The following is a 24,950-nucleotide window of genomic DNA, read 5'->3' as shown; positions in this document are numbered from 1 at the left end:
ATTATTAGAGATAGTTTGCCGAACGGATAGATATAGGAATTCGTTTTTCCCCGAACAATAAAGGACTTTAATAAATGCTAGTCGTAATTTCGTTAGGACATTTCCTTTTATGTGTAACGGCTGGTGTCCTAACATCCCCTGCCACACGCCCTTTAGGCGGCTTGCGGGATAGTATGTGGATGTAGATCACAGCAATATCATCTGAATAACGCAGCAATTCTATGGGGGTATTTACAAATGGTGAATAAGATCGTGGAGAATAATATTTTTTTATTAAAAAAAATGTCAGGGGTAATAAGAGCCCGCGTATAAACTTCTACCATTTATTTCTTTAAACATTGGTATATAAAAATACCTACACAATTGTTCATGACATGAAAGGACACCTCCCAGGCATTTTAAGGAGTGCTACACACATGAAATATATATATATATATTTGTAAATTTTTGAATGTTTTTGATCACCTACTGAGTTTTTTCTTAGGATAGAAATATTTTCTTCCTGACACACACTTCCGAAATAAACACGGAAATAAGAAATTTGGCCAACCAGAAGCAAAGAGGAAAATAATTTATAAAATTACCACAAAACTGCATTGAATAAGCACTTAGAAGAAAATGTAATTACAGGGAGGATATTTTTCGGCCATAAATGCTTCAAAGGAAATTCAAAGAACGGTGTGTTTCCGGATGAGTAGACAAACAAGGAGACATAAACAGCATTAATACAAGGAAGTGCTTTAAATCCTGTCTGGAAATTTTGTGTGTTATAATCATGAGGTTGAAGAGTGTTCTGCCAATCATCACAATGTTTGTTTTGATTTATTTCTTCGGTAACATAGGGACGGGTGAACATGTTGTCGGCTCCAGCAGAAAAATAAAATTGATGCACATGATTGCTTCAATCTATCAGATATATATATTTAAGCAAAACGTACACTTTACAAAATATATTTTCCATAAACTATATAATCCATTCCCTTCTTCTGACCTCAACGCAGCGTAAATTTCTTCGGCAATTTCTGTCTCACATCCATTAGCCGTTACAGTCCAATTAGGAGTTAAAAACCTTCAATTAATGCGTTATCATAGAGTTAACAGTAGGATACTTGTCAAAAAATTGGAGACAGCATCTGCTTTTTTATTCCTGTATAGAGACATGTTGAAGTATTCAGTGTTTTTTTATATTTTTTTTACCCACAAGGCCCAGTGATAAGTGCCTATGTGAAACATTAAAGCGCGATGTCAAGATACTTTTAAAAGTGAGTCTTTGGTATCGTCTGTGATATTTAATCAGAGTCTTCTGAAATGTTAAACCAAGCATTCATTTTCCAGTATCAGTGTAATGTCCTCTTCAAGTAACATGTGTATCCCGTAAGTTCTGTGGGTAACTCAAAGGTCGAACCCTTCTAATCTCCAAATATAACTTAAGTTCCTCTAGATTCCGTCTTCATTTATAATTCCCTCCATATATTCCCCACCGACCTCCCAGACATTGATGGATGCAGTTTCATTTAGGCCGCCATAGCGATAAATATTTCCCTTCAGCACACAAGTGAGCCGATCATCTTTACACAAATCCTCCTTCCAATTACCTGCTCTTCAATATCATGGGTGACACCTACGTGCATGAACCATGTACCCATAATATTGAATGAATAGAACGAAATGAAGAAAACGATAAAATGAAACTAAGGGATTCTCTTGCAAACATTGATACTCCAACAAAGCAACTGATTGGGGAACGGTCGCTAAGCGAACTCCCCATTTGAATTTTAAATGACAACAATAACCACAAACAAACGAAATCAACGGTCATCTACAAGTTTCGTCTACAATGCAACACCACCATCGATAAAATAGGTTTCTATTATCATATAATAGATATTTTTTATACTTATATGTATACGTAATATATCACGAATTATTACATTTACTGATTATGTTGTATTTTTTTCATCAAAAGATCCACTTCCGTTAAAATCCATGCAACAAAGCTTATTAAAAGTTTCTCATTTCCGTCCCGTAAAGTTTGAATTGACATTCATTTCTCTTTTTTTTAATCCTCTTCCACATGAAAGTTTTCGTGTGAGGGGATACACAAATAATTGTACAAGTTTTCCAAGGAATAATACTGGTCCGTTCTTTCTCCTTCTTTTATATATATTTTTTTTCAAATACGTTATTTTAATTTCAAAGTCCCATCGCTTCCTCACTTTAAAATAATAATCATTACATATTGTTCTTTTTACTCTCTTTCGTTCCTTTGAAGGCTCGCGGTTAAGAATATACACACCGATGCAATCAAAAGAGAAGGTACACGTAGCAACCTTGCGGTTAGAATTCCTCGTGGGATAGAGGCGATTCCAAACCGTCGCCGAGAAAAAGAAGTGAAAAACACACGGATCACGGGAGACGACAGTCAACGAATGGGATTACAAACATGGGTTTCGCTTCTAATCATCTCGACTTTGGCCGAGGCGTACTCTTTGATTCACTGGACGAAGAAGCGGGGACAGCACGCGAAATGTTTTGATAGGGTAGTCGACATCTAGCGGTCTTTCTTCGTTTCTTTCACATATGAAACAGAAAGAATCGGAAAAGTTTCAAATCATTCTCGGAAATGCAGAAAACTCGTTGGATGCATAAGGAGTTAAGGATAGCTAGAGGGAATTCTTTTTAAGGAGACATGGTTTACAGTTCCTCCAAATCACGTGCGGAAAAAAACAAATGAAAGTTAAACCAGAATAAACAAAACGCTTTCGCAGACTCAGGAAACCTGATGGCATTTTTTATTAATTAGTTTCATTTATATTTGAGGAAATAAAAATGCTCACACCGCAGCAGAAAAATCAAATAACCAACGAATGTTCAGCAATGAAAATAAGATATTCAACAATTCTGAAATGAAGCTTTACCGGTAACAATCAAATTAACATTTACAAAAATTCCCATTGTTAGCTCGTAAACTAAGGCAGAAGAAAACATTCTGGTTCTGTGTGAAGTAATTTCAGAAAAAATGATATTAGACGGAGGTAAACTTTAGAGAGAATCATGAGTGGGTGACAGAAAAATTGGCGATGACTATGCGGCGAAAAAAAGAGCAACGTCAGGCGGTGGGAATAATGAATTCGGCGCCACCGCGTTGCCCATCTGCCAGCTAGAAGTCGAAGCGCTGCCACGTGGATATAAACAGAATTAATAACGCGACCGTGACGTCATCCTTGGCGGTGGCCAAATACCAAAAGGGAGGACCCAAAAGTCACGTTGGCGGAGAAGCGATGTGTGACGCAAGCATTGTCGCAGCGATGACGCCCTCATTATTTCCACCACGGGGATGACGCAGCACACACGCTATTCATTCTCAAGAGGAGGGTTTTTTAGGGGGTGGGGTGGTTGGCTAGTGGATTGGGGGGTGGGGTACAGGGGTCACCCGGGAGACGGATACGACAGAAATGGCACGCGAGGTCGGCAGAGAGGTCATGCCGCCCTCAGACTAAATATAAACAAGAGTAATTTTCGACTCCTTCGCATGCGAACGAGATTGGCAGGGCAAAAAAACTCATATCACGTGATCTGCCATGAGTCTGATTGGCTTATTTCAACAATAGCGTTTGTTCACATGCTGTTTGATTCCATTCGAAATTTTATTTCCACGAAGCTGAACACTCCCGACGTAGGAGACGCATCAAGATTTAAGCTAAAATCTATTAACACGTATTTAATGCACAAAAATTTTCCCAGATTAATGATGATCGTAATAATAATAATTCGAACTTTGGGATATCTAACGCTGGCATTTACTTTTAGTTACGGCGCAGCCACCTTGAGCAATCCTGTTTTAATTTACTCTGAGATTCCGCCACGATTGCGCGCACCATATTCTTGTTTGGCGGCGTTGCCGTGACGACATAGATGCAGGAGCGTTTGGAAATATCTCAGAGTTAACGTAAATGAGAGCTGGATAGCATTGACTCGGTAGTAACAGAAAGATGAGATTAACAATGAGAACTCCCATGGATGAAGGTTCGAGGGACATTCATCGTTTCTCGGGCAATCCTCCGCGTCCATTCGTGTTTCAAACCTCAGTTTTACCGGGGAAAGGGCAGGTCAAATGTTTCAGGGTTTTCATAGAGTTTCCGCAATTCGGAAATCAATAATTGCTTAAACGTATTCAGACGGTAATATATTTAAAGAGATGAGTCAATCCGAGTGAACAAAAGGAGAAGGCGGTGAGAATTTTGATGCAGTTTTGTTAATGCAGTAAAACCCCTCCCAACGGTACCTCTAATCAGCAATCAACCCTGTGAAGAGCCATTTTCTTCCCGGAACGGATTAATTCCAAATTTGAAGTATGCTTTTTCTAAAAATTTAATCATGAACACAATTAAAATACGATAAAATGTTATGCAGTATTAAAATATATATACCTAGTACACGTTTATATTATAAGGATATGCAACTAATTAAAACAAATTTCATTCGCCAATTTTTACAGAAAGTATATCTTGTATAATTTTCTATCGAATATATAATATGTAACATTAAGATTTACGCCTGATCGTTCAATACTCATTTTTCATTAACCCCGAAGTCCCGGCCACCCCTGCCAACGATTATTTTTGCCTGTGACGAGCAGTGTCCGCCTTAGAGAGGTTTTAATGTGCTTTGGGTGGATAGATCCAGGACTCGGAGTGCTCTAATGTGCTTGAAGAGAGCGCTCCGACCAGCCGCCTCGATCTGAGCACCCTTACTAGCACGCGCACCACCTGGCGAGAGGAGTGGATATCTACGAATATTACATTAGAGGATTCTCAAGTCCGCCGCTGGAATTGTTGTCGCTCCGCGCGCATCAAAACAGATTTCAAAATGGCCACTCGCTGGTTAGGATGAATGCCGAATAAGTATTACGGAGAAGTACAGAATAGCATCCTCTCGAAATGGCTGTCTCGTCAGTAATGGCAACTGGTTAAAATTTCTAAGCTAGTTCAAGATGGGCGACAGACAACTCCCGCCACTTCTCATTGTTGGAGACAAGCCCTCTCGTTGTTGGCACTTGAGAACAATGGTGGTCACGTGATAGCAAGACAATGACCTCTCCTCAAATGGTATTGCTGGCGGAGGACATTTAGACGAGGAGCTGATAGAGGATAGGCTAGATGTACACAACAGCAGCATTAAAAGGTGGAAGTGGACATGAACTTACTTTTTATCTCACCATAAAGCAGGATGTTTGAGTACATGCAGTCCATTAAAATGTTAAGCTCAAGAAAGGTGGTATTTGTCGAGGAAAAGGAAAGTCTTTTGAATTTGGGATTTAAGGCGCTCGTGCTCCGAGAAATCCAGTGACCGAAGACCGCAAAGATCTGTGAAGATCCCAGCTAATGACATCAAAAATTCAAGAGAGAAATGACGAGGCGAAATGTAGTTAGCGGGCGGACCGAGGTTCAAACATGGCGTCGCCCGCACCTTCTTCGTCCAGTCCTCGGCCGTCGAGGGTTCTCGTCATCTTGAGGAGGTGTACGGGGGGAACATAAGAAGGACAGAGGGTGGTTGTTTAAAGAGTTTTTTCTTTTCTTTCATTCATTCTTCATGGGTTCTCGTATCGAGGGAAGCTCTCCTACGGCTTTCCCCCTCCCCCGTTCCCCCGCTGGTTGCTCCCGCCAGAGGGCGTCGCGGGCGTCGGGTCGTCGTGGAACAGAGGATTCTTCACTTCCATCTCGCCCGTCTGCAAAGACACAGAGAGAGAAAGGCACCATCAAGAACAAGTCGAGAGAAACACGGTTTGATAGGAGAAAGCAGACATTTTATTCAATGCGGCGACCGTAAGTGTTGTATTGTATTGTTGTTTTCATCATGTTTTGTATTGTTGCTAAGGAGGCCAGGATGTTTGTTTACGTTTGTTTACAAAATGTTACTGTGGCTGTGACTGTAAATGGACTTGCTTAGTGAACACTAATAAATTAATAAGATAAACTTGGAGTTATTCTGATTTATCCATCTAAACACTATGAAATAATGGATAATAATTATCATCGCATAGTGAGCAATCCTTGCCCCGTGAACATTAATAGCCAAATTTTGTAGAATTTATGTCAAGATTTTGGGATTAATGAGGAATTAAAAGGGATGCTGCGAAAGTTGAATTAACGAGTAGCAATTGTCCGAATGCAATCATATCACAATTAATTCTTGTTGCTTAGGAATCTTTTATAACTTCTTTATAATGCACATAAATGATTAGCCACCCCCGGCTAAACAGTTAAAATATTTCCATGTACATCAGCTTAGGTTTAGATCTGTAAATAGAAAATTACAAAATCAATATTTTACCGCATATTAGAGCACTAGGGGTGGCTTGTACAATATTATGTTGATGCAATATCGTGTAGATGAAATTTCCAGCTTACTTATGAATTGTTTTGGCATTTTAATCAATTATGAGCAATATCGATTCGTCCGAGGAATTCATATAGCTTTTTATTACATCGGCAATAAAAATATCCCACGCAAAGGCTTAAGAATTAATTAAAAAGCTCATTGATGTTTCGGTCTTCTTTTTTTGTCAGATGAAGAAGAGTGGATCTTGTGGAGGAGGGTGGATCGTGAGACGAAGTGATCGGAGAAGGTGCAATTAATTTCAGATTAAAGAGAGATTTCGCTCAATTCTAGAAGACTTGTGCAAAATTGGAATATCGATTAACTTTAATATGTGCCGCTATTGACGAGGCATTCTATAGGATAAAAAAATCGCTCCGCTCCATAGCCATTCATTGAGTATCTCGATATCGTTTTCGTTCATTCAAAGGATGTGTGCCCTCAAAAGTGATGAAACACAACTGCCAACTCTACGCTATTTAATTGATTTTCAGATGCTCACTCAATCAATCAGTGAATAAATTCATGTGTTGGCGTACGCAAGCCGTCTCAATAAGCGAGAGGTTTTAGAGGATGCCAGTCGCCTAAAAAAGCACGGTTTGGATTGCTTTAACTACCGAGATCCACCCAGACTCTATTGATTATAGTGCGATAATTTTTTTCCCATTACTCACTCGATCCATCAATTTTCTCTTCATCATTATTCTTCTATAAAACCTCATTTCAAAAGCTTCCGTAATGCTGAACTTCAGAGAATAGAGCAAGTTAGAAGAGAGTTCTTTTTAAACGTTGGGTGGGAGGCGGGAGAATTTAATCGGCCACATCAGGGTTCGATGATAACACTCGTTGAAGGATAGGTGGAATGGGAAGAAAGGTGGAGGCAGGCCAACGATTAAATACAATAGAGCAGGTGATTGCGGATTAAAAATAGAAGGATTATGCAGGTATTAAAAGAAAGCCGATGGGAGATCTGCAGAGCGGAGAGCCAAACAAATTCTAGGATTGATGAGTGTTGATGATGAATGAAATACTATTAATAATATGTTTGTTTTTCCACATATTTCCTCTGAACAACTAAAAAATTTGGAATAAGATCTTATCCAAAAGTCTCTTGAGGACCTAGGTCGCTGTGTAGTTGTTCAATAAACATACGGGTAAAAAATACTGTTATTTTTTCATAAGAAATAGTGAATTCCACGCAAAAATTCAGAGCTCTACGAGAGCCCCTTGGAATAGTTCACCTGTATTGTTCCCCACTTGAGTAATTGATCGCACTCTGACATCACTTGGTATTCCCTCCCTATCGAAGCGCTTAAAAATCCAAGATTTAAATTTCCTACATTCTGCCGTCAACGGTAATTTCCGCGTGAACGATATTCTCTAATTTTCTCTCTTCATGCTACTGGCCAGACAGAATGCAGCGGCACCTACTTCCTGAATTTTCCTCTTTCACTATCCATCATCATCCCCAGTGGTCAACAATCCTAAGATTGGTCCGACACAGCTCTCCTCTCAGTTCCCCTATCAGCTATCTTTTCACACCTACGTGATTCTTCTCTTTCACTTTCTTCTTTACTTATATTTATATTATATATATTTTGTTAGAGGTCTTCCTTTTCCGTTCTTGCCATCCATTTGTCCCTCGAAGATTGTCTTCATCAGGCCATCATGTCTCAAGATATATCCGATTAGGTTAATTCAATTTTCGATTCGAGACTTCTCTTCTACTTTTCTTAGGACTTCCTCATAACTTACTCGATCGATGCATCATTTCTCTGTGGCACCACATTTCGAAAGCCTCCACCCTCACTTCTATGTAGAGGAGCATTCTCCAAATGTAAGTAATGATAGATGGAAGCCTTTTTCATAGAGCACCATAACTGCAAAATACATTTTAGCGCACCCAACTCCCTTTTATTGACCTCCTCTACATCACCCTTTTACCTCCCGCAAATCGAATACTTTCACCGTCATAACAGTGGCGTAATTAGAAATACGCTTTGGGGGGATGGGGTGGGGACGCTGACGCTGACATATGCTGACGCGGCCGAGTGCGCAACAGAACCTCAATTTCATTCTGTCAATTCCAATTCACCCTAAGGATTTCATTTCATTTAGTTTGAGAAGGAGAAAATCAGTTTTTTTTTCATATTTTGGGCGATTGTTTTGTTTACCCTATGTATATTGACTTCTTAGTTAATGTATCTATTTTTTACGGATACGTTTAATGTTAATTTAGTATTAGAAGAAGAAATTAAATGTTTTCATATTGCCGTATGATTTCTTTGACACCCCCATATATTTATGTCCCCTATATACCCCCAAATCCACTGTCAACGTACACCTTGTAATTTAATACTATGTTCTATAGGAGTTCAGACTCCTAGAAAAATGAATGCATTTATTATTTACATAATTAAAGATGAGTGGGGGAGATATTACATCAGTTTGAAAATTAATTTAGAACCAGTGACAATGTATGGCAATAAAAGAGAATCCGTCGAATTTGGGAAGATAAGGAAATACCATTGAAGTCTACATAGAGAATGGGAACTAAGGTGCAACGATTTGAAGGGTAGTAATGTGTCGAGAAAAAAATTAAGGGACACTAAATAGTAATATAAAAATAATAGTATATTACGGTCAAAAGATGCAAGTGAGAAACAAAAATGAAAATATAGAAAGCAATCCTTCGGAGAGAAGATCCCTTTTACGGAGCGCAGACTTGGGGAAAGTCAAAGCATGGATTTCGACTGTGAAGCGATTGAGAGATTATAATGTCCTTTTGCCTTAATTATTCCGCTTCCTAGGTTTTTAGTAATTGCCCTTGGGAATATACGAGTTTTCCATTGAAACGGCAACCGCAAAAACAGTCACTCGGAATTTTTACCGAGTGAATGTTTTGGCGGTTTCTTCTTCGGCGGAAATGATTCATGAAGACATAATAAATGTTTCACATTTTAATTTGAGATTCGCATTCCTCAGTCTTACCAGTCACTAGAAAATGTCTATCATAGCATAGGCACTTCATGATAGGAACGGTAAGTCGATCATTTCAAACAGGGGCGGAGCCAGGATTTTTTCTGGGGGGGAGGGGAGGGCATAAGGGTCTGACAGGTCTTCTCATATTTGAGATTAAAAGCAAAATACAACGATTACTGTAGAAAATATACTATTTATTTTGATATGAAAGTTATTAATAATAAATAAAATGATGGAGGTTATGTATTACAAAAAGTGAAACGAAATTATGATGATAACTGTATTTAAAAATTGTCTACTTTTTAAGCGTCTGGGGGGCACGTGCCCCCCTACATCCGCTTATAATTTCAAATCTATGGCCTACAATGGAAAATTGGGAAAATACATTTGAGACTCAAAAAAAGGCTTGCTATACATACTTTCAGTTAAATTGACTGCGAAATGTAAGAAAGGGATAAATTAACTACATCTTTTCCAGCAAATAAATTTAGTTTGTACTTTATAGTCATAGTGCCTGAGCAATACTCACCGGCGCTAGTCCCGGGCACTCGTACACTGTGTAGTCCCCCTCCTCGTTCTCTTCCTCGCTGTCCACTTCGGACACCGAGCCGCGCCGCTCGTTAGAAGCCCTGCTGTGAGAGGAAACAAAAGAAATATGAAATATGGCACTCATTAAAACACGAAGAAATTATGCATGACGCAAGTTAAAAATAAAATAACAAAATTTGATATGCTACTGGATAGGTATCAACGGTTGAATAGCCCAAGATAAGGCGGCGTTCATGGCAAAGAGGCATCTATTATGCTAGAGGAGCATAAAAATGGAGACCAGGGCAGAGTACGCTAAAAAATTCGTGTGGGCAGTTTTACTCAATGGTTCAGAAGTGGGGACTATTGAAAAAACTCATCGGGAAAGAATGGAGGCCTTGGAGACCTGATGTTCGAGGAGGCTGCAGAAGATAAATGGACCGATAGGGTGAGAAGTGTATATTGAAGAATAGGAGAAGAAAAGGCTCGATGGATCACTGCACGCCAAAGCAGAAGAATTTAGTGGATTGGTCACGTAATGAGAGGTAGCAGATGCGTGGGAAGCATTATGGAAGGAAAAACTGAAGGGAAAGTCCCCGAAGGGAGGCATCAAGGGACAAGTAACTAGGATAGTTCAAGAAGGATATGGGAAAGAAGAGGTTTATGGACGTAAAATAACTAGCTTGGGATTTATAGGGATCTATCAAACAACCAAAGCCGGTTAAGCAAAATAAATTCCTAAATTTTCCGAAAAATAAATTAACAACAGCAAAAGGATAAATGGGAATATAAACAAGAAGAACGAAATTAGCTAGAGTAGTTTGTGTTACCACGGCACATAATTCTACACTTACGCTGAAGGCTACTGCATATGAATGAGTGCTGTATTTGTTACATAGAAAAGAAAACTAAGCAAAGGCGAGTTCGTATGATTTCATTCCCATTAACCAAGTAACTAATTAAGCTATCACTTTAACATCAATTTGAATGTGTCTTACGTCAAGGATGACGTAAGAGACCGATTAAAGATTTTCAAATCCTATCTCTAATCTACCAATCAAATAGCATCATCCTCGAAGCACTCTCAACAATATTATAATTAATCCTTCTTGATATTTGTTTCAAATAAAGTCCATTTTCAAAGTTAAAATAAAACGCCTTCCCTTTGCATAAAATGCCTTTTTCGATATCGAATTTTTCGCGAGGTTTATCGCGGAGAATATCCTGATTCAGGATTCTCATTTAAAATGCTTCTTTGCACCGTCTAATGTCGCTCCTTTGCTCCTTTCTCTTTCCCCTCACGTGAGTGATTTATTTACACGTGGTAACTCAGTTTCAGGCCACGGGTCCACCGGAAGTGAAGCAATGCATCACTAGGAAACGCGTAAACAAATTCACCTAAAGGTTAAGACTACGATGAACTTTATATAGGGATAAACTAAGGGTTGCAGTATGCATAGCAATGCTAGGATTACAATACCATGCATGTGTGATATCAATGGTATATGAAATGATAAACGATACAATTTACACTCTCTTTCTCGACATAACTCCGACAATAGTTTCAGCGCATTACACGACCATCATACCCTGCGCGGAAATTATATCAGTGATCCTAACAAAACTGTATCGGCCAATATTATGAAAAAATATCTCGGGATCGCCACTTGGTAAGAGAAGCTGACGTTTTGGGCTCCGAATCGGTGTAAATATTCAAGATGTAAGTCGGCTACTTTTCCTTGGGAATAGATAATGAATAGACACGCGAAAATAAATTTGTCTGCCTTCACTTGTCTTACTCGGTGGCGAGCTCCTGAAAGTTTAATGCAGCGATCGTTTTTAACGCGACAGGTCTCCGATGATGGCGTAACAGGCTGAAAATACGGCCGGAGTAGTGACGACTAAAATCGATGGCATTGTGGTTAAAGTTAGTTCACTATGGGTGTCATTTTTCGACGTAATTCGATATTTAAGGTGAAAAATACCCTGATGACTCCCAGTTGAATACCCTTGAAAAGTGAATAATGATCTCTGGTGTATACCAGATATCTGATATCTGGTATACACCAGAGATCATGTGGTCAAATCTCTGAGGGGAGACTAGTCGAACGATAGCCACAAGGCTTCAGGAACAACGGAGACGTTTTAGAGCATCGGACAGCCCGATTAGTTTGTTGTGACTTTAGATAGCCTCATTAGGGACTACAGGATAAAATGAAGTGGCGCCAAAGAAATCTGCCCTTTCCAACAACTTTATTTCAAACGGTAAAACCTCCAACAAAATAAAAGTGCTGTTTTAAATAATTAACTACGGGAAAGGCTCCATAAAAGCCAATAGAAATCACGCTTATTTAACATTTAAAAATATGAAATGCGTCGATTGCGGTGAATATTTTAAAGATCAATTGATCGACCCAGCATGTCAAATTTTGCCAAGCAATTACATTAAAAAGGCTCATATTTTATCACGTGTCATGGTTTAGTGAGGTGTAGCTTCTTCGTGTTTCAATGTTTCATATTAATAAACAATATTATTTTATGCAACATCAATTTTTTTTCACGTGTTCGTAATATAAAGAAATTGAACGCATAGAAAAATTGTATTAATCAATTTCAAGGACATACACGTTGCAAAATTCGAACGGGTTCTAGCATATAATATACTTATACTGGGAATTCATTCAACCGGTTAAGATAGGATTACATGGAGCAATTCGCAGATTATCTCGGTCTGCCTTCATGAACTCCCTTCTTCAATCGACAATAAGGCCTACTCCCTTTAACTCTATCTATACATATCCTATTTTCTTCCTTCCTTTCCTTTGTTTACCTAACATACCCTCCTTTAGACATACACCTCTATAGAACTGTTTCAACATCCACTCCCTGTCCCGTACTCGCAACATCCAATCCTTCAGTCTCCTCCGTATCTCATGTAGAAGTACTCTCCCCTTAACCCACCATGCTCAGCACTTCATATTTCCTTGTAGCGATTCAAATAATTTTAAATTATGCATTTTATGTTGACAAAGATACGTGAAAATTGAAATTTCCTTAGCAAAGACAATTCATTTCTTCACGCTAGATTTAATTCAGACTTTCTCTTCGTGAATCAAAACCATTAATATTGAGGTAGTGCTTATATTCTTCATAGTACAAGATTTCGTTACATTATTTAAAGAACGTATATTTTTGAAAATGGACTCGTCTACGATTAAAAAAACAATGTCGATTGCGATAGCGATAGGAAAATAAAGATATCAATATTTTTCCGTTTTCCGATCCGTCGCATACTTCTCGAGCTATTAGACGTCGACGGACCCTTTTCCCCTTTCGTTGGTGACTTAATGACGTCACTGACTCTTGGAAAGCGGCTCACCGTTTCTCGGCCTTGCGTATCCGCCTTGCGTGGTCATAAACACTCTAACGAACGATTATTTATGTCAAAGATTGGGTCTCAGCGAACGAATTGATGAACCAGAACTTTAATGACGTCAACAGCTTGAGAAAAAAGGACGGCAATTTTAGCATTTTTAAAATTTTAAACTTAAAGAGAAAATCAGTGAGCAAATAAGGCCATTTCCACGTGCGGAATTATCGTAATTATTTGCCATTTCCGGTGTGCTTGAAAATTGCCCCATTTTAAGTAACTAGTTCACTGGTGGAATAACTACAAAAACGGATAAATAATCCAAGCCGTAGGATAGATTAAGTTGAGTTCATAGACTTAAAAAGGCTCTCTCTCACTTCCATTTGATATAAATGCAACACTGTTACATGAGGTATTGCGCTCTTTCCTGAGGAAGCTAGAGTTACTTTACAGTTTTACAATTAATATTGGTCCGCAGCATCGTTCCATTTTTATTTATTTATTTAATCGTTCAAAAACAGCCAAAACTGCCTTTACATTGAATAGACAACTTAAAATCTGCAGCTTTAACAAATATAAACTATAAAAAGGATATTAAAGAAAAACAAATTCAGAAGATGGCTTTTCAAAGCTGCCTCTTGAATGATCTGATGGGAATTGAAAGATCCAGGGAAGGGTGAGTAGTCGAAGTAGTATTGAAAGAGGGTATGTAGGGAGTCTGTAAAAAAGTGATCTCTGAGAGAGAGAAAGACGGAATTTCGGTTGGTGTAGTAGGTGATTATTACGAAAGGCGCGGGTGGGAATGTGGAGTGAAAAGAAAGGCATCATATCTGAGGATCGAAACTTGCCATTTAAGGCATTGTAAATGAAGGAAAGATCGTGAAAATTCCTACGATTTCTCTCTTCCCTAAGCGTAGATTTCTTTTTCAAGTTCCTTTAGTTTCCTGATGCTGTAATGCCTTCTTTATCTGTCACAAGAACTCATTACTAGGTCTTCCTTGGAGGAATTTATCCATCAGCGTTCCACTGCATTCCTCACGTAATTGTCTTATGGTCTATTTCACCTAAGGGTCCTTCTCTACAGTATTCTCCTCTTCAATACCCTTTCTTCTACTATTATTCGGTAAACCACCTTCGCTTCCTACCATATCCATTAATTTGATCCTCTGCATAGGGTATGGCTAAATTCAACATTTGAGGTATAAAGAATAAACTGTACGCGCTGCAATTGGCAAAAAAACCGGATATTTTTAAATGTTCCAACGGTCAACATTGATTCACAATATATTGCTCGAAGCCTGTATGATTGAAACGCTACGAAATCATCGGAGAGAGATTATCTCCATTGGAATCTCGACTTCTTGTCCACTCAACTACTGATCCAAATGTGTCATGCGTGTAAAAAAATTATTTGCAGATGAGCTGTGACAGGGGAACCTGTGAAAGCAAAATATTGCGTTAATCTGCTATTTTGTCCACAAAATAAAGCCGAAACTTTCTGACTGCGAGTGAGATGGAATTCACTTTATGTGCGTGTAAACTGTTAAGCCCGAAGGTAAATAGTATGGGAAAAGGAAGTCGATCAAAATAGCCGGAATTGTTTCCTTCAATCATTGCAAGAGGAATCGCAAACAAATGGAAGCGTTACAAATATTCTGAAGCTTGAATCTGTATGTTTTGAAAGCATAAACAAGCATGAAAAATTGAACAACTGTTTTTTTTCGGATTCAATGTTTCCCATTAAAAATATGGATAAAAATTTCGCAAATGCAAGCAGAAATTGGAAAAAAATACGCCGATATACTTTAGTAATTATTAACAAAGCATAACAGTTAAAATACCCTTCCAAGTAATTTTTAGAGCATTGAGGGGTCGTTGAAAATTAAGCAGCATGTCTCACAAACAATTCTCCGGCATAGTAGAGAATCATAATTACACTTCAATATGAAAGTCAATGCTTTTAATAGAATTGATGAACTATCGTGATGATAAAGTATGAATTTGACATTTTAATCTTAAGTGATTGTTACAAGCATCGCATTTCTTGAAGCTTGTCAAACTCTTAACGAAAAATAACTATCAAGGCACAGCATGAAACAAGTTACTTTGCGTACAGTCACGTGCATGGGTGTGTAAAGTTTAATTCATTGAGCATAAAATACGTCATAGAGAAAATCATTTGGCATAGCCAGGAATTCGAACCCAAATATCGTGTAAAAAATTCATACAAACATTTGTTTCTGTTTAATTAGTAATATTGAAATGATTTCATTTTACATGAACCTATTTTCGCCCTGAAAAATTTCTGCTTGCGATTGCGAAGATATTCATGAACGTTTGGTCCTATCGTCGTCTGCGGAATTTCAGTGAAATGTTTTGGTAATACATCAACTGATTTCTTCAGAATGACAGTGAGCTGCAGACCTTCATTGAGTGGTAACGAGGTTAGAATCTAATATTGTCCAATTTATTTGCGTGACTTTGATAGAAAGGACGAATCTTCGGGGCAAAATTATTTTTGAATGAAGTAATTTTTAAATAATCTTAGTTACAATGCCATTTCATTTTCATTTTTATGACTCTTCTATATAATTTACCTCGTGCCTGAGCTTAAAGCCACCGAGTGCGTCCACCGGGTTGCGGATGGTGGGTCGACCTTTAGATATACAGGTTAGCTGCGAGATAAGCGAGTTCTCTCGTCGAAAAGCAGTCGTGGACAAAAAGCGGCGGTATTCTGAAGGGGTATTGGGCTACCCTTGGGTAAGGTAGACCATTTAAAAGATACCAAAACCTATGAAGATACCGTGACTTGGCGACTGGGGGCCGCCAATAATTATGCCTCTCATCACCCGGGGGAGAGGGCAGCAGCTCTTCTTCACATGTGCGAAGGTGGAGACCATACTGGTCGGTACAGCGACACACATTTCACTACGGGCGTGGTAACATTTACTTTAACGGCTGTAGTACTGCGATGTGGAAGGCAAGGGGAAACCACCACATTATCATCCCGAGGAGTCGCAGCTACTCCACTCAATTTATATAATGACATGATGGAATTCTTTCGGGTAAAATATTCCGGAGGTAAACTAGTCTCCCATTCGGATCTCCGGGCGGGGACTACTCGAGAGGGTACATCGGTCAAACGAGATAGAATGTTACGGATAGGAACATGGAACGTCAGATCACTTCGTACCTGCGGTAAGCTAGAGAACTTGAAGGTGGAGATACGAAGAATGAACCTCGATGTATTAGGCATCAGCGAAATGAAGTGGCCCCAGGATGGAGACTTTTGGAGTAGAAGCTACAGAATGATACACACGGAATCGCTAAATGGCAATGCTGGAGTAGGCATAATGCTTAAAAAAAAAGCGCCGGGATGCGTGTTAAAAGCTACCTGCAGTTTAATGAAAGGATAGTAATGGTGAAGATAGATACTAAACCCGTAGCTACTGTAGTGGTATAGGTTTACATGCCTACGTCAGATTATGAAGACGAAGAAGTAGAAGATGTCTACCAAGATATAGCGGAAGTTATCAAGCAGGTAAGAGGGGAAGAAAATCTTATTATTTTAGGTGACTGGAACGCTGTCGTCGGCGAAGGTCAAGACGGAATAATAATTGAGAAATATGGGTTGGGTAACCGAAATGAAAGAGGAGAAAGGCTACATGAATTCTGCACGGAGCACAGGCTAGTGGTTGCCAACACTTTATTCAAAAATCCCCTGCGAAGAAGATACACGTGGAAGATGCCAGGAGACCGTAGAAGATTCCAAATCGACTACATTCTAGTGAAACAAAGATTCAGGAACCAGGTGAAGGACTGCAAAATTTATCCAGGAGCAGATATCGATAGTGACCATAACCTAGTTATGATGAAATGCCACCTTAAATTTAAAAAGTTGAAGAAAGCCGTGAAAAACATATGGCAGGTTGAAAAATTGATGGAGGTTCAGCATCAACTGGCTTTTAAAGAGGCTGTAGAAAATAAAATAGGGGAGGATACGACCAACAAACCAATGGAAGAGAGTTGGAAAACCATTAGAAGTGGTCTGCAGGCGGCAGCTGAGGAAGTTCTTGGTAAAAGAAGAGTCGTTATGAAAAAATCATGGATCACGCAGGAAGTATTAGATCTCATTGAAGAAAGAAGAAAATACAAGGCTGCGAAAACAAAGTAAGGACAGAATCGTTACAAGAGGATAAGGAACGAAATATGTCGTAAAGCGCGGAAGGCTAGAGAAACGTGGATGAAAAGCATTTGCGAAGACGTGCAAAACTATCTTAAACATGGAAAAGTAGAGGCCGCTTATAGGATAGTGAGGAACCACTTTAAGGAAAGGGGCGTAAGATGTAATACCCTTAGGGACAAAAACGCAGAACTATTGATTGAAAACGAAGAAAAAGGGAAGAGATGGAAGGAATATCTGGAAGATTTGTACAAAGGAAGTCGCCTCAGAACGAATGCTATCGAAAACGAGAGGGAAGTGGATGCCGATGACATGGCAGCCCCAATTTTAAGATCGGAATTTGATGCGGCTGTAAGAGACCTCAGGATAAATAGAGCGTCTGGTATTGATGACATTCCTGCAGAACTAATCAAAAATTCAGGAGAGAAGACGTCGAACCAGCTATAAAAAATCATTAGTGAAATGCATACGACAGGTGAGATACCAAAGGATTTTGAGAGGAACATTATAATCCCTATTCCTAAGAAGAAACGAGCGGAGAAGTGCGAAGACTTTAGGACCATAAGCCTTACTACACATGCATCAAATATACTGACAAGGATCATCTGTAGAAGAATAGAACGAAAAGCAGAAGAGTACTTGGATGAGGACCGATTTGGATTCAGAAAAAACAAAGGCACAAAGGAAGCAATATTGGCCTGCTCATACAAGAGAATGGAAAAGAACAAGCCAACATTCGTTGCGTTTGTGGACTTAGAGAAAGAATTCGACAACGTGGATTGGAGCACAATGCTTGGAATCCTAAAGGAAATTGGGGTTCTTCATAATGACAGAAGAATCATCCACAATTTATACAAAAACCAAGTAGCCGTGATAAAATCAGGGCCCAGCTGTGAAGAAGCAAGAATTAAGAAAGGAGTGCGACAAGGCTGTACATTGTCACCCGTAATTTTCAACGTTTACATTGAAAAAGCCATTAAGGAAATCAAAGAAAAGGCATTGGGAGTGAATATCCATGGAGAAAAAATAAGCATGCTAAGATTGGCCGATGACATAGCCGTTATAGCAGAAACAGAGAAGGATTTGAAAAATATTCTGGTTAATATGGGTAGGGTAATGAGCAGATATCAACTGAAAATAAGCACGAAGAAAACCAAGATCTTAGTATGCAGCAGAAGAGAAGAAGTCAAGACCAACATTAAAATAGGGAGGCAAAAACTGATGGAGGTGGATGAATTCGGTTATTTGGGAAGCAAGATAACTAGTGACGGGAGAAGCAAGAAAGAAATTATCAGCAGAATAGCCCAGGCGAAGAGAGCATTCCACCAAAAGAGAGACCTGCTTACAGCGGGAAACTTAAATATGGAAGTAAAGAAACAATTTATAAGAACCTACATCTGGAGTATGCTCCTATACGGAAGTGAGGCATGGACAATGACCGCAGCGGAGAAAGCAAGGATAGAGGCCTTCGAAATGTGGTGCTACAGAAGAATGATGAAAATCAAATGGATCGACCGAGTTAGTAACGAGGAAGTCCTAAGAAGGGTAGGAGAGAAGAGAAGCCTCATGAAAACCTTAATAAGAAGACTGAACAACCTTATAGGCCACATCTTGAGACATGATGGCCTGATGAAGACAATCGTCGAAGGACAAGTGGAAGGCAAGAATGGAAAAGGAATACCTCGAACAAAATATATGGAACAAGTAAAGAGAGATGTGAAAGAGAAGAAATACATAGGTATGAAAAGATTAGCTAATAGGAGAACTGAGTGGAGAGCTGCGTCAAACCAATCCTAGGATTGTTGACCAGTGATGATGATATGATTTACAGAGAGCAGACGTCCATATTGAATTTCCGTTTCGCAGCGACATTTTTTTCTCTTTCGACCGGCTTCAAATATGAACAGATGAGTGGACTAAGTACCTAATCGCAATCTTCAACAAAATGTCTATGAAAGTTCGACAACAAAAAGGAATGTGGGTTTTCTTCAAGGGTCTCTTATGTTCCGAATGGTATCGAAGAATACGAAGAAAATTATTATAGTAACTTTGAATTGACCATAAAAATAAATAGTAAGCTGTATGCCGCAGGCAAAAATGAATGTTTAGCAGAAGAAGGGTTTATGAATGAGGATTGTGGACTGATTTAACCTATTGCCTCCCACCATAGCCATATGAGTGGTATTTTTATCGTAATTTCAAAGTTATTATAATAATTTTCTTCGTATGTGACGGCACCCCGTTAATAACAGCCAAAAGGTTTATTTCACTGTGTTTGTGTATTTGTTGTATTATTATTATTTTGCGCATTATATTTTTTATCTTTTTGAATGAGTGAACAAATGAACAGTGAAAGTGATTGGAAAATAGTTCGCTTAGTTGTCGTCGCTGTTCATGCTGAGTGCAGACCACAGATATATACAATAGATTGGCAATAGGAGTGGGGGGGGTGAAGCCATGCCTTTCTGCTGGCGGCCATGTTGCTTTCACCGACCTATGCGTTTGCGTAAGTAGGGAACTGGAGGAAAATTACATTGTGAAAGATAATGGCGCATTGATTAAGGCTATGAACTATAGAAAACGTTGTCATTTTCGTTTAAGATGTATCCAATTAAAAAGAAAGGGACCGATCTTGACACTTACGTGGTAAATTAACCCATCTTTGAGCGGAACATAACCGTGACGAAGTTATGAAATTGGTAATATAAGCTGAGCTAAGATTAATACTAATTCGGTTCCTGCTCAATATTATGGAATTGGAATCCATATGCATGAGTTATCTCGAAAAAAAAATATTGTGTCCCAAATGTAGAAGGGGCGTAGCAGATGGGGAAAATGGTTAACTACGTCGTCTGCTAGTGTAGGAAGGTAGCCTACAATCGTGAATACATGGTATTGTTCACCCTTAGATTTACCAGCGACATTGTCACACTATTCAAACAAAATAATTCGAAAATTCCAAAGGTTTGATGCTTCCACTTACTGTATTTTTGTTGTCAAAGAGTTGTTGCTCAGTTAGAGTTGTCAATTAGACGAAAAACGTAGAAGCAATGCTACCTAACCTTTCACTGCCATAAGTAATCGGGCCAAAAATATTACGTAATTAAATTTGATTCAACCTATTTAAACCCATTATGATCTAACTTTCTGAGCAAGGCATGCTGCTTGGTGCTGTAAAATGCTTTTCTGAGGTCGTAAAGAGTCAATGCGATTGAATTCCTATCCTTAAGCATCAGAAATATAATTTACATTATTTTATATAGGCTGTGTTTTGGATTTCCCCTCACGATCACCCAATTGCGAACTTGAAAAGAAGTTATTGGCTTAAAAAACTCAACGATTTGATCCATGATCATCAATAATCAGTTTCATGTTGTTATAATATTCGAAGGGGATGCAGACTATAATATAAATCTTACATCATGAGGGGGTACGTTTTTAATTAGAATTTCTATCTTACCGGGATAAGTGATTATAACAGACACCATGTTCTATATAGAAGCCACAAAATGATCAAATACCTGATAAGTGCTACATGGAAAGGTTGAATTATAATGAATGTGACCGCGTCATTTCACCGCGAGCACATGCAAACCATTATTTAAGCGATCAGTTTCTCGGAATTTCACTCAATAGATATTAACAAAGTCAAAACTTATGCTTTTGAAAGAAATTCGTTAAGTTTCCAGATTGAGTTAAAGGTGCATAATACACGCTCTACACATCTAAATAAATAATAATACTACAACGGAAATAAAATTCCGATACAATGTAATAATGCAACAGCGGAAAGTATATGACATAATGGAAACTGGAGAAAGTCTTTTCTTGGTAAACACAGAAAACACAACTTAAAACATCATGATGATTCCGTCATCAAAACACAGACACCGAGACAGAGAATGCACATGTTATTAACCCCTCAACGCCGTCATGCGTACCCAGTACGCTTCCTGACCTACTGTATATAATTTTTTTTTTCTCCGCCAGATATTGTATTTTAGATTAAAACAAATTGCTCTATCTTTTAAAGAAATGCTTTCCCTCTCCAATAAAATATTCATAACGACTTTAGGCCTTCAGAAATTTTTAAAATGATTCGATGAAATTCCGTTTTAAACCAGCACATTGACGACTTCGGTCGAAAAACTCAACGCCTATATTTATTCAAATCGCTTGAAAAATTATTATATAGTAGCGCACTACATTATGCAAGTTTACAAAAAATTTTAATGATAATGATCGTATATTATGAACGATATAAATTATTGAATGATAGTATGCCAATAAGGAGAAGTCTTCTTAATCTCATCCGGCCGCTGGGATGGTATTTAAATAAATGCCCGCCGCGCTTGAGGGGTTAATTACCGATCCTAGAGATATGAAGCTACTGCATTTGAAATGATATCGCTTTCAGAAACTCCGGTAAATATCCGCTTCCGTCACACACCTTTAGAATTTGTTTTCGAGAGCAATTTGCATTTCAGCAAAAATAACGTGTCACAGTTTCATGATGCTATTTCTACAACTATGTGAATTTTGTCAACAATAAATTTAAAAAGGTAGAGCATAACCTGCACTTCACGTGATATAAATTTCGTGGCGATACGTACAAAAAAAAGGCTTTGGAAAATATTTTCATGCTCTGTGAGATGGAAGCGGAGACATTACTGAACGCAAACCATGCTTTCCTTATATCTATTATTTGCGCGTGTAGAGACACATTTTCGCCCCCAGGAAAATTTCCCCTCGTAGTATACTTAAATGTGCACCCCCACATAACGCAGTGGTTCACCATTCTTCTTTTAAAAAGCTCCAAAAGCAGGAAAAGTAGCCTCTCAAATACACGTATGTTAATGGCACATGAGCAACGGTCGGTGAAAGCAAGATGGCTAGTTGCGCAAAATTCTTCTGCCGGCCGGCTTCAGCGCCACCGTGAGGAAAGCATAGGCACTGCCAATCTATTGTATATATCTGTGGTGCAGACGACGTTAGTGCGGGGAATGCTGGGTAGGTGAGATGCATAAAAAGGGAGACGCAGAAGGAGACAGGGGTAGATATACAAGCAAGCTAGTAGTGACACAGAAAGAGAGAGGGAGAAAGGTTCTAGTGAACGCACCACGACGGAGTTAACACGCCGCGAGGAGGAAAAGTGGGGGATGGCCTTTGCTTTTTGGACTATGCTACGCATGTTCCTAGGCATTGGAGGGTCGACGTCCTGGAAGAAGTACCTGCTACGATCCAGCAGACGCCCTACGGCGTCTGTTAGTCAGAGTTCTACAGTTGATCCTCGCCGGATAGGAAGCGTAAGGTAACCACGACCCAATCCCCTATTTCCTCTAGTGGAGCTTTTAAAGCTTAAAAAGTGCACTCTAGTGCGTGCTTCATTCCCTCATGCATGTAAGGGTGAAAAAGAAGGACCATTTTGATAATCTCTCACTGTGCACTATCTACCTAAATTGCCTTGACGAGTAAGTCATTTTCTATTAAAGGCATTACTGAAGGGTGTTAAATCTCATTGTTAATAATTATTGAAGTTTGTTGTACTATTCAAAGGGTATTTTGTCTCTTGAGGGTTATTTCTTGTTCTCATGTTTTGATTTATTGCATAGTAAGCAAATTTAGTAGTAGCTTATTCATTTTCATTTCATCGTCATTATCATCACTTGTTAATAATCCTAAGATTGGTCTGACGCAGCTCTCCACTCAATTCTCCTATCAGCTAACCTATTCACACTTACGCATTTCTCCTCTTCCATCTCCTATCCTTCTTTTCCTGTTCCATACATTTTGTTCGAAGTCTTCCTTTTCCATTCTTGCCATGCATTTATCCTTCGACGGTTGTTTTCATCAGGTATACAAGACATGGTACACTAGGTTGTTCTCTCATCTTATCGAGGTTTTCACGAAGCTTCTCTTCCCTCCTGTTATTCTTAGGACTTCCTCATTGCTCTCTTGGTCGATTCATTTCATTTTAATTATACGTAATCAACTCCGAGCTACCTATAAAGTGTTTGGCAGGGAGTGACCAATCACCATGTCCAGGTCCGACAGAAACGATAATTTAAAAATAAGCTGTATTAATAAAAATAAAAGCATTGAATGTTTGTAAAACAAAAGCAAGACGATTGAGTTTGAGGAGCTCTATCGTCCAAACCACGAAACCAATTTCATCGAAACAGAAAGTATAAGGGAGACCGTTTATTTTTACGTTGGATTATATGCTTTAAAATAATATTACATAATTTAAAGTTAGAAAATTGCAGATAATTTTCTTTCCCGTTAAACGTAGAAAAGAGCTCCTGGAATTGGCCTTGAATACATATGATATTCATACTATCGCTAAGCGACGTAAAAGTTTAGTGTATTGCTCTACTCGACGGCCTGTCGGGTGTAAAAAGTCTCAACCTTCCTCTCCCCCTCCCATTCTACATACATAATCACAATATTGAAAGTGGAGTGGGGGAGAAAAAGACGCATTTCCCTTTCCCCCTACCCCTCCCACGATTTCGACGTTGCCAATACTCAGGAGGAAATCGGCTAAAATCTGATGACTTAACGACAAAATCCTTATTTCTTTTCGTAAAACCCCTATCAAAAAGACGCACTTAACCGCTTCATCGTGAGGAGTACGATTAGTGTATTTATTTATCTCTATACATTGGAATTAGTGAAGCATGACATTTACTATATCAGGTCATATCGGCAGGGGTAACTTCACGCATTGACGGCCTTCTCCTGAGTCCCCGGATTATCTCTCGCAGCTAAAGGAAAGGTCCGGGAAAAGGTCACGCTCTAGTAGTGCTTTGTTCTGTTTCACCTGGGTCCAAGGAGGACCCACAAAACTACAAAGAATCAATGATAAATGCTTATCTTGGTATTTAAAAAAGCCATCGACCGAAAAATGTAATATTTATACTCAAGGAAAGGAAATGTAAAAAAGAAAGAGTACAGACGCAACGGAACCTGATACTTGTATTGAGAAAGCACTGAAATCTCCTAGACGAACTCCTTTCGTACTCAAGGGACGTCTCTAGTTCCTCGTAACTTACGTTTAATTTTCGTTAAAGGCCTGATGACCACATGAAAGAAACGTAACCTCCGTTACGCCGCTCGAAAGGTAACGGAGATTGCGTCGAGAACAAGAACAGGCCCGTGGGACATGCGGGTAAGTCTTCCCGAATTGTATTGGCCATTCTTAGAATATTACGAATGAAAAGGTAAAGGTGTGTCATATGAGCTGCAGAAGCAGCTGATCCGAAATTGGAGACTCAATAGTTTTGGTCCATCACCGCTTAAGTGGATGGAGAATGGGGAGAGAGAGAGAGTGTGTGTGTCGCCATGGTGCTGCTGTTGGCAGGTCAATTTTCGTGGTCCATTGTTCCCTCTTTACAAGCACCCTCGGCGGGAGTGAAGACGGCCTGCGAGCCTTAGAGACTATAGAAATCTCTTATTATGATCCAAACCTCCTCAAAGCATTTCACCAGAGCCTTGTGCGTGACTTTGATA

At 39.0% G+C, this 24,950-nt stretch overlaps 1 protein-coding gene across 1 annotated transcript in view; it reads right to left on the bottom strand.

Annotated features, from left to right (window-relative positions):
• Positions 1–309: 309 nt before the first annotated feature.
• LOC124159780 overlaps positions 310–24,950 on the bottom strand; it is a 777,878-nt gene continuing 753,237 nt past the window's right edge. Inside the window, exons 7-8 of the mRNA XM_046535698.1 lie at positions 9,890–9,992; positions 310–5,728 (exon numbers count right to left, since the gene is read on the bottom strand). Of these exons, the coding sequence (XP_046391654.1) occupies positions 5,621–5,728; positions 9,890–9,992 (211 nt within the window). The 3' untranslated portion in view covers positions 310–5,620. The remainder of the gene's footprint in view (positions 5,729–9,889; positions 9,993–24,950) is intronic.

The sequence above is a fragment of the Ischnura elegans genome, chromosome 5 (genome assembly GCF_921293095.1).
Source record: "Ischnura elegans chromosome 5, ioIscEleg1.1, whole genome shotgun sequence".
Lineage (NCBI taxonomy): Eukaryota > Metazoa > Arthropoda > Insecta > Odonata > Coenagrionidae > Ischnura > Ischnura elegans.
The sequence above is the reverse complement of the archived record's forward strand: the minus strand, read 5'-3'. Positions and strand labels throughout refer to the sequence as shown.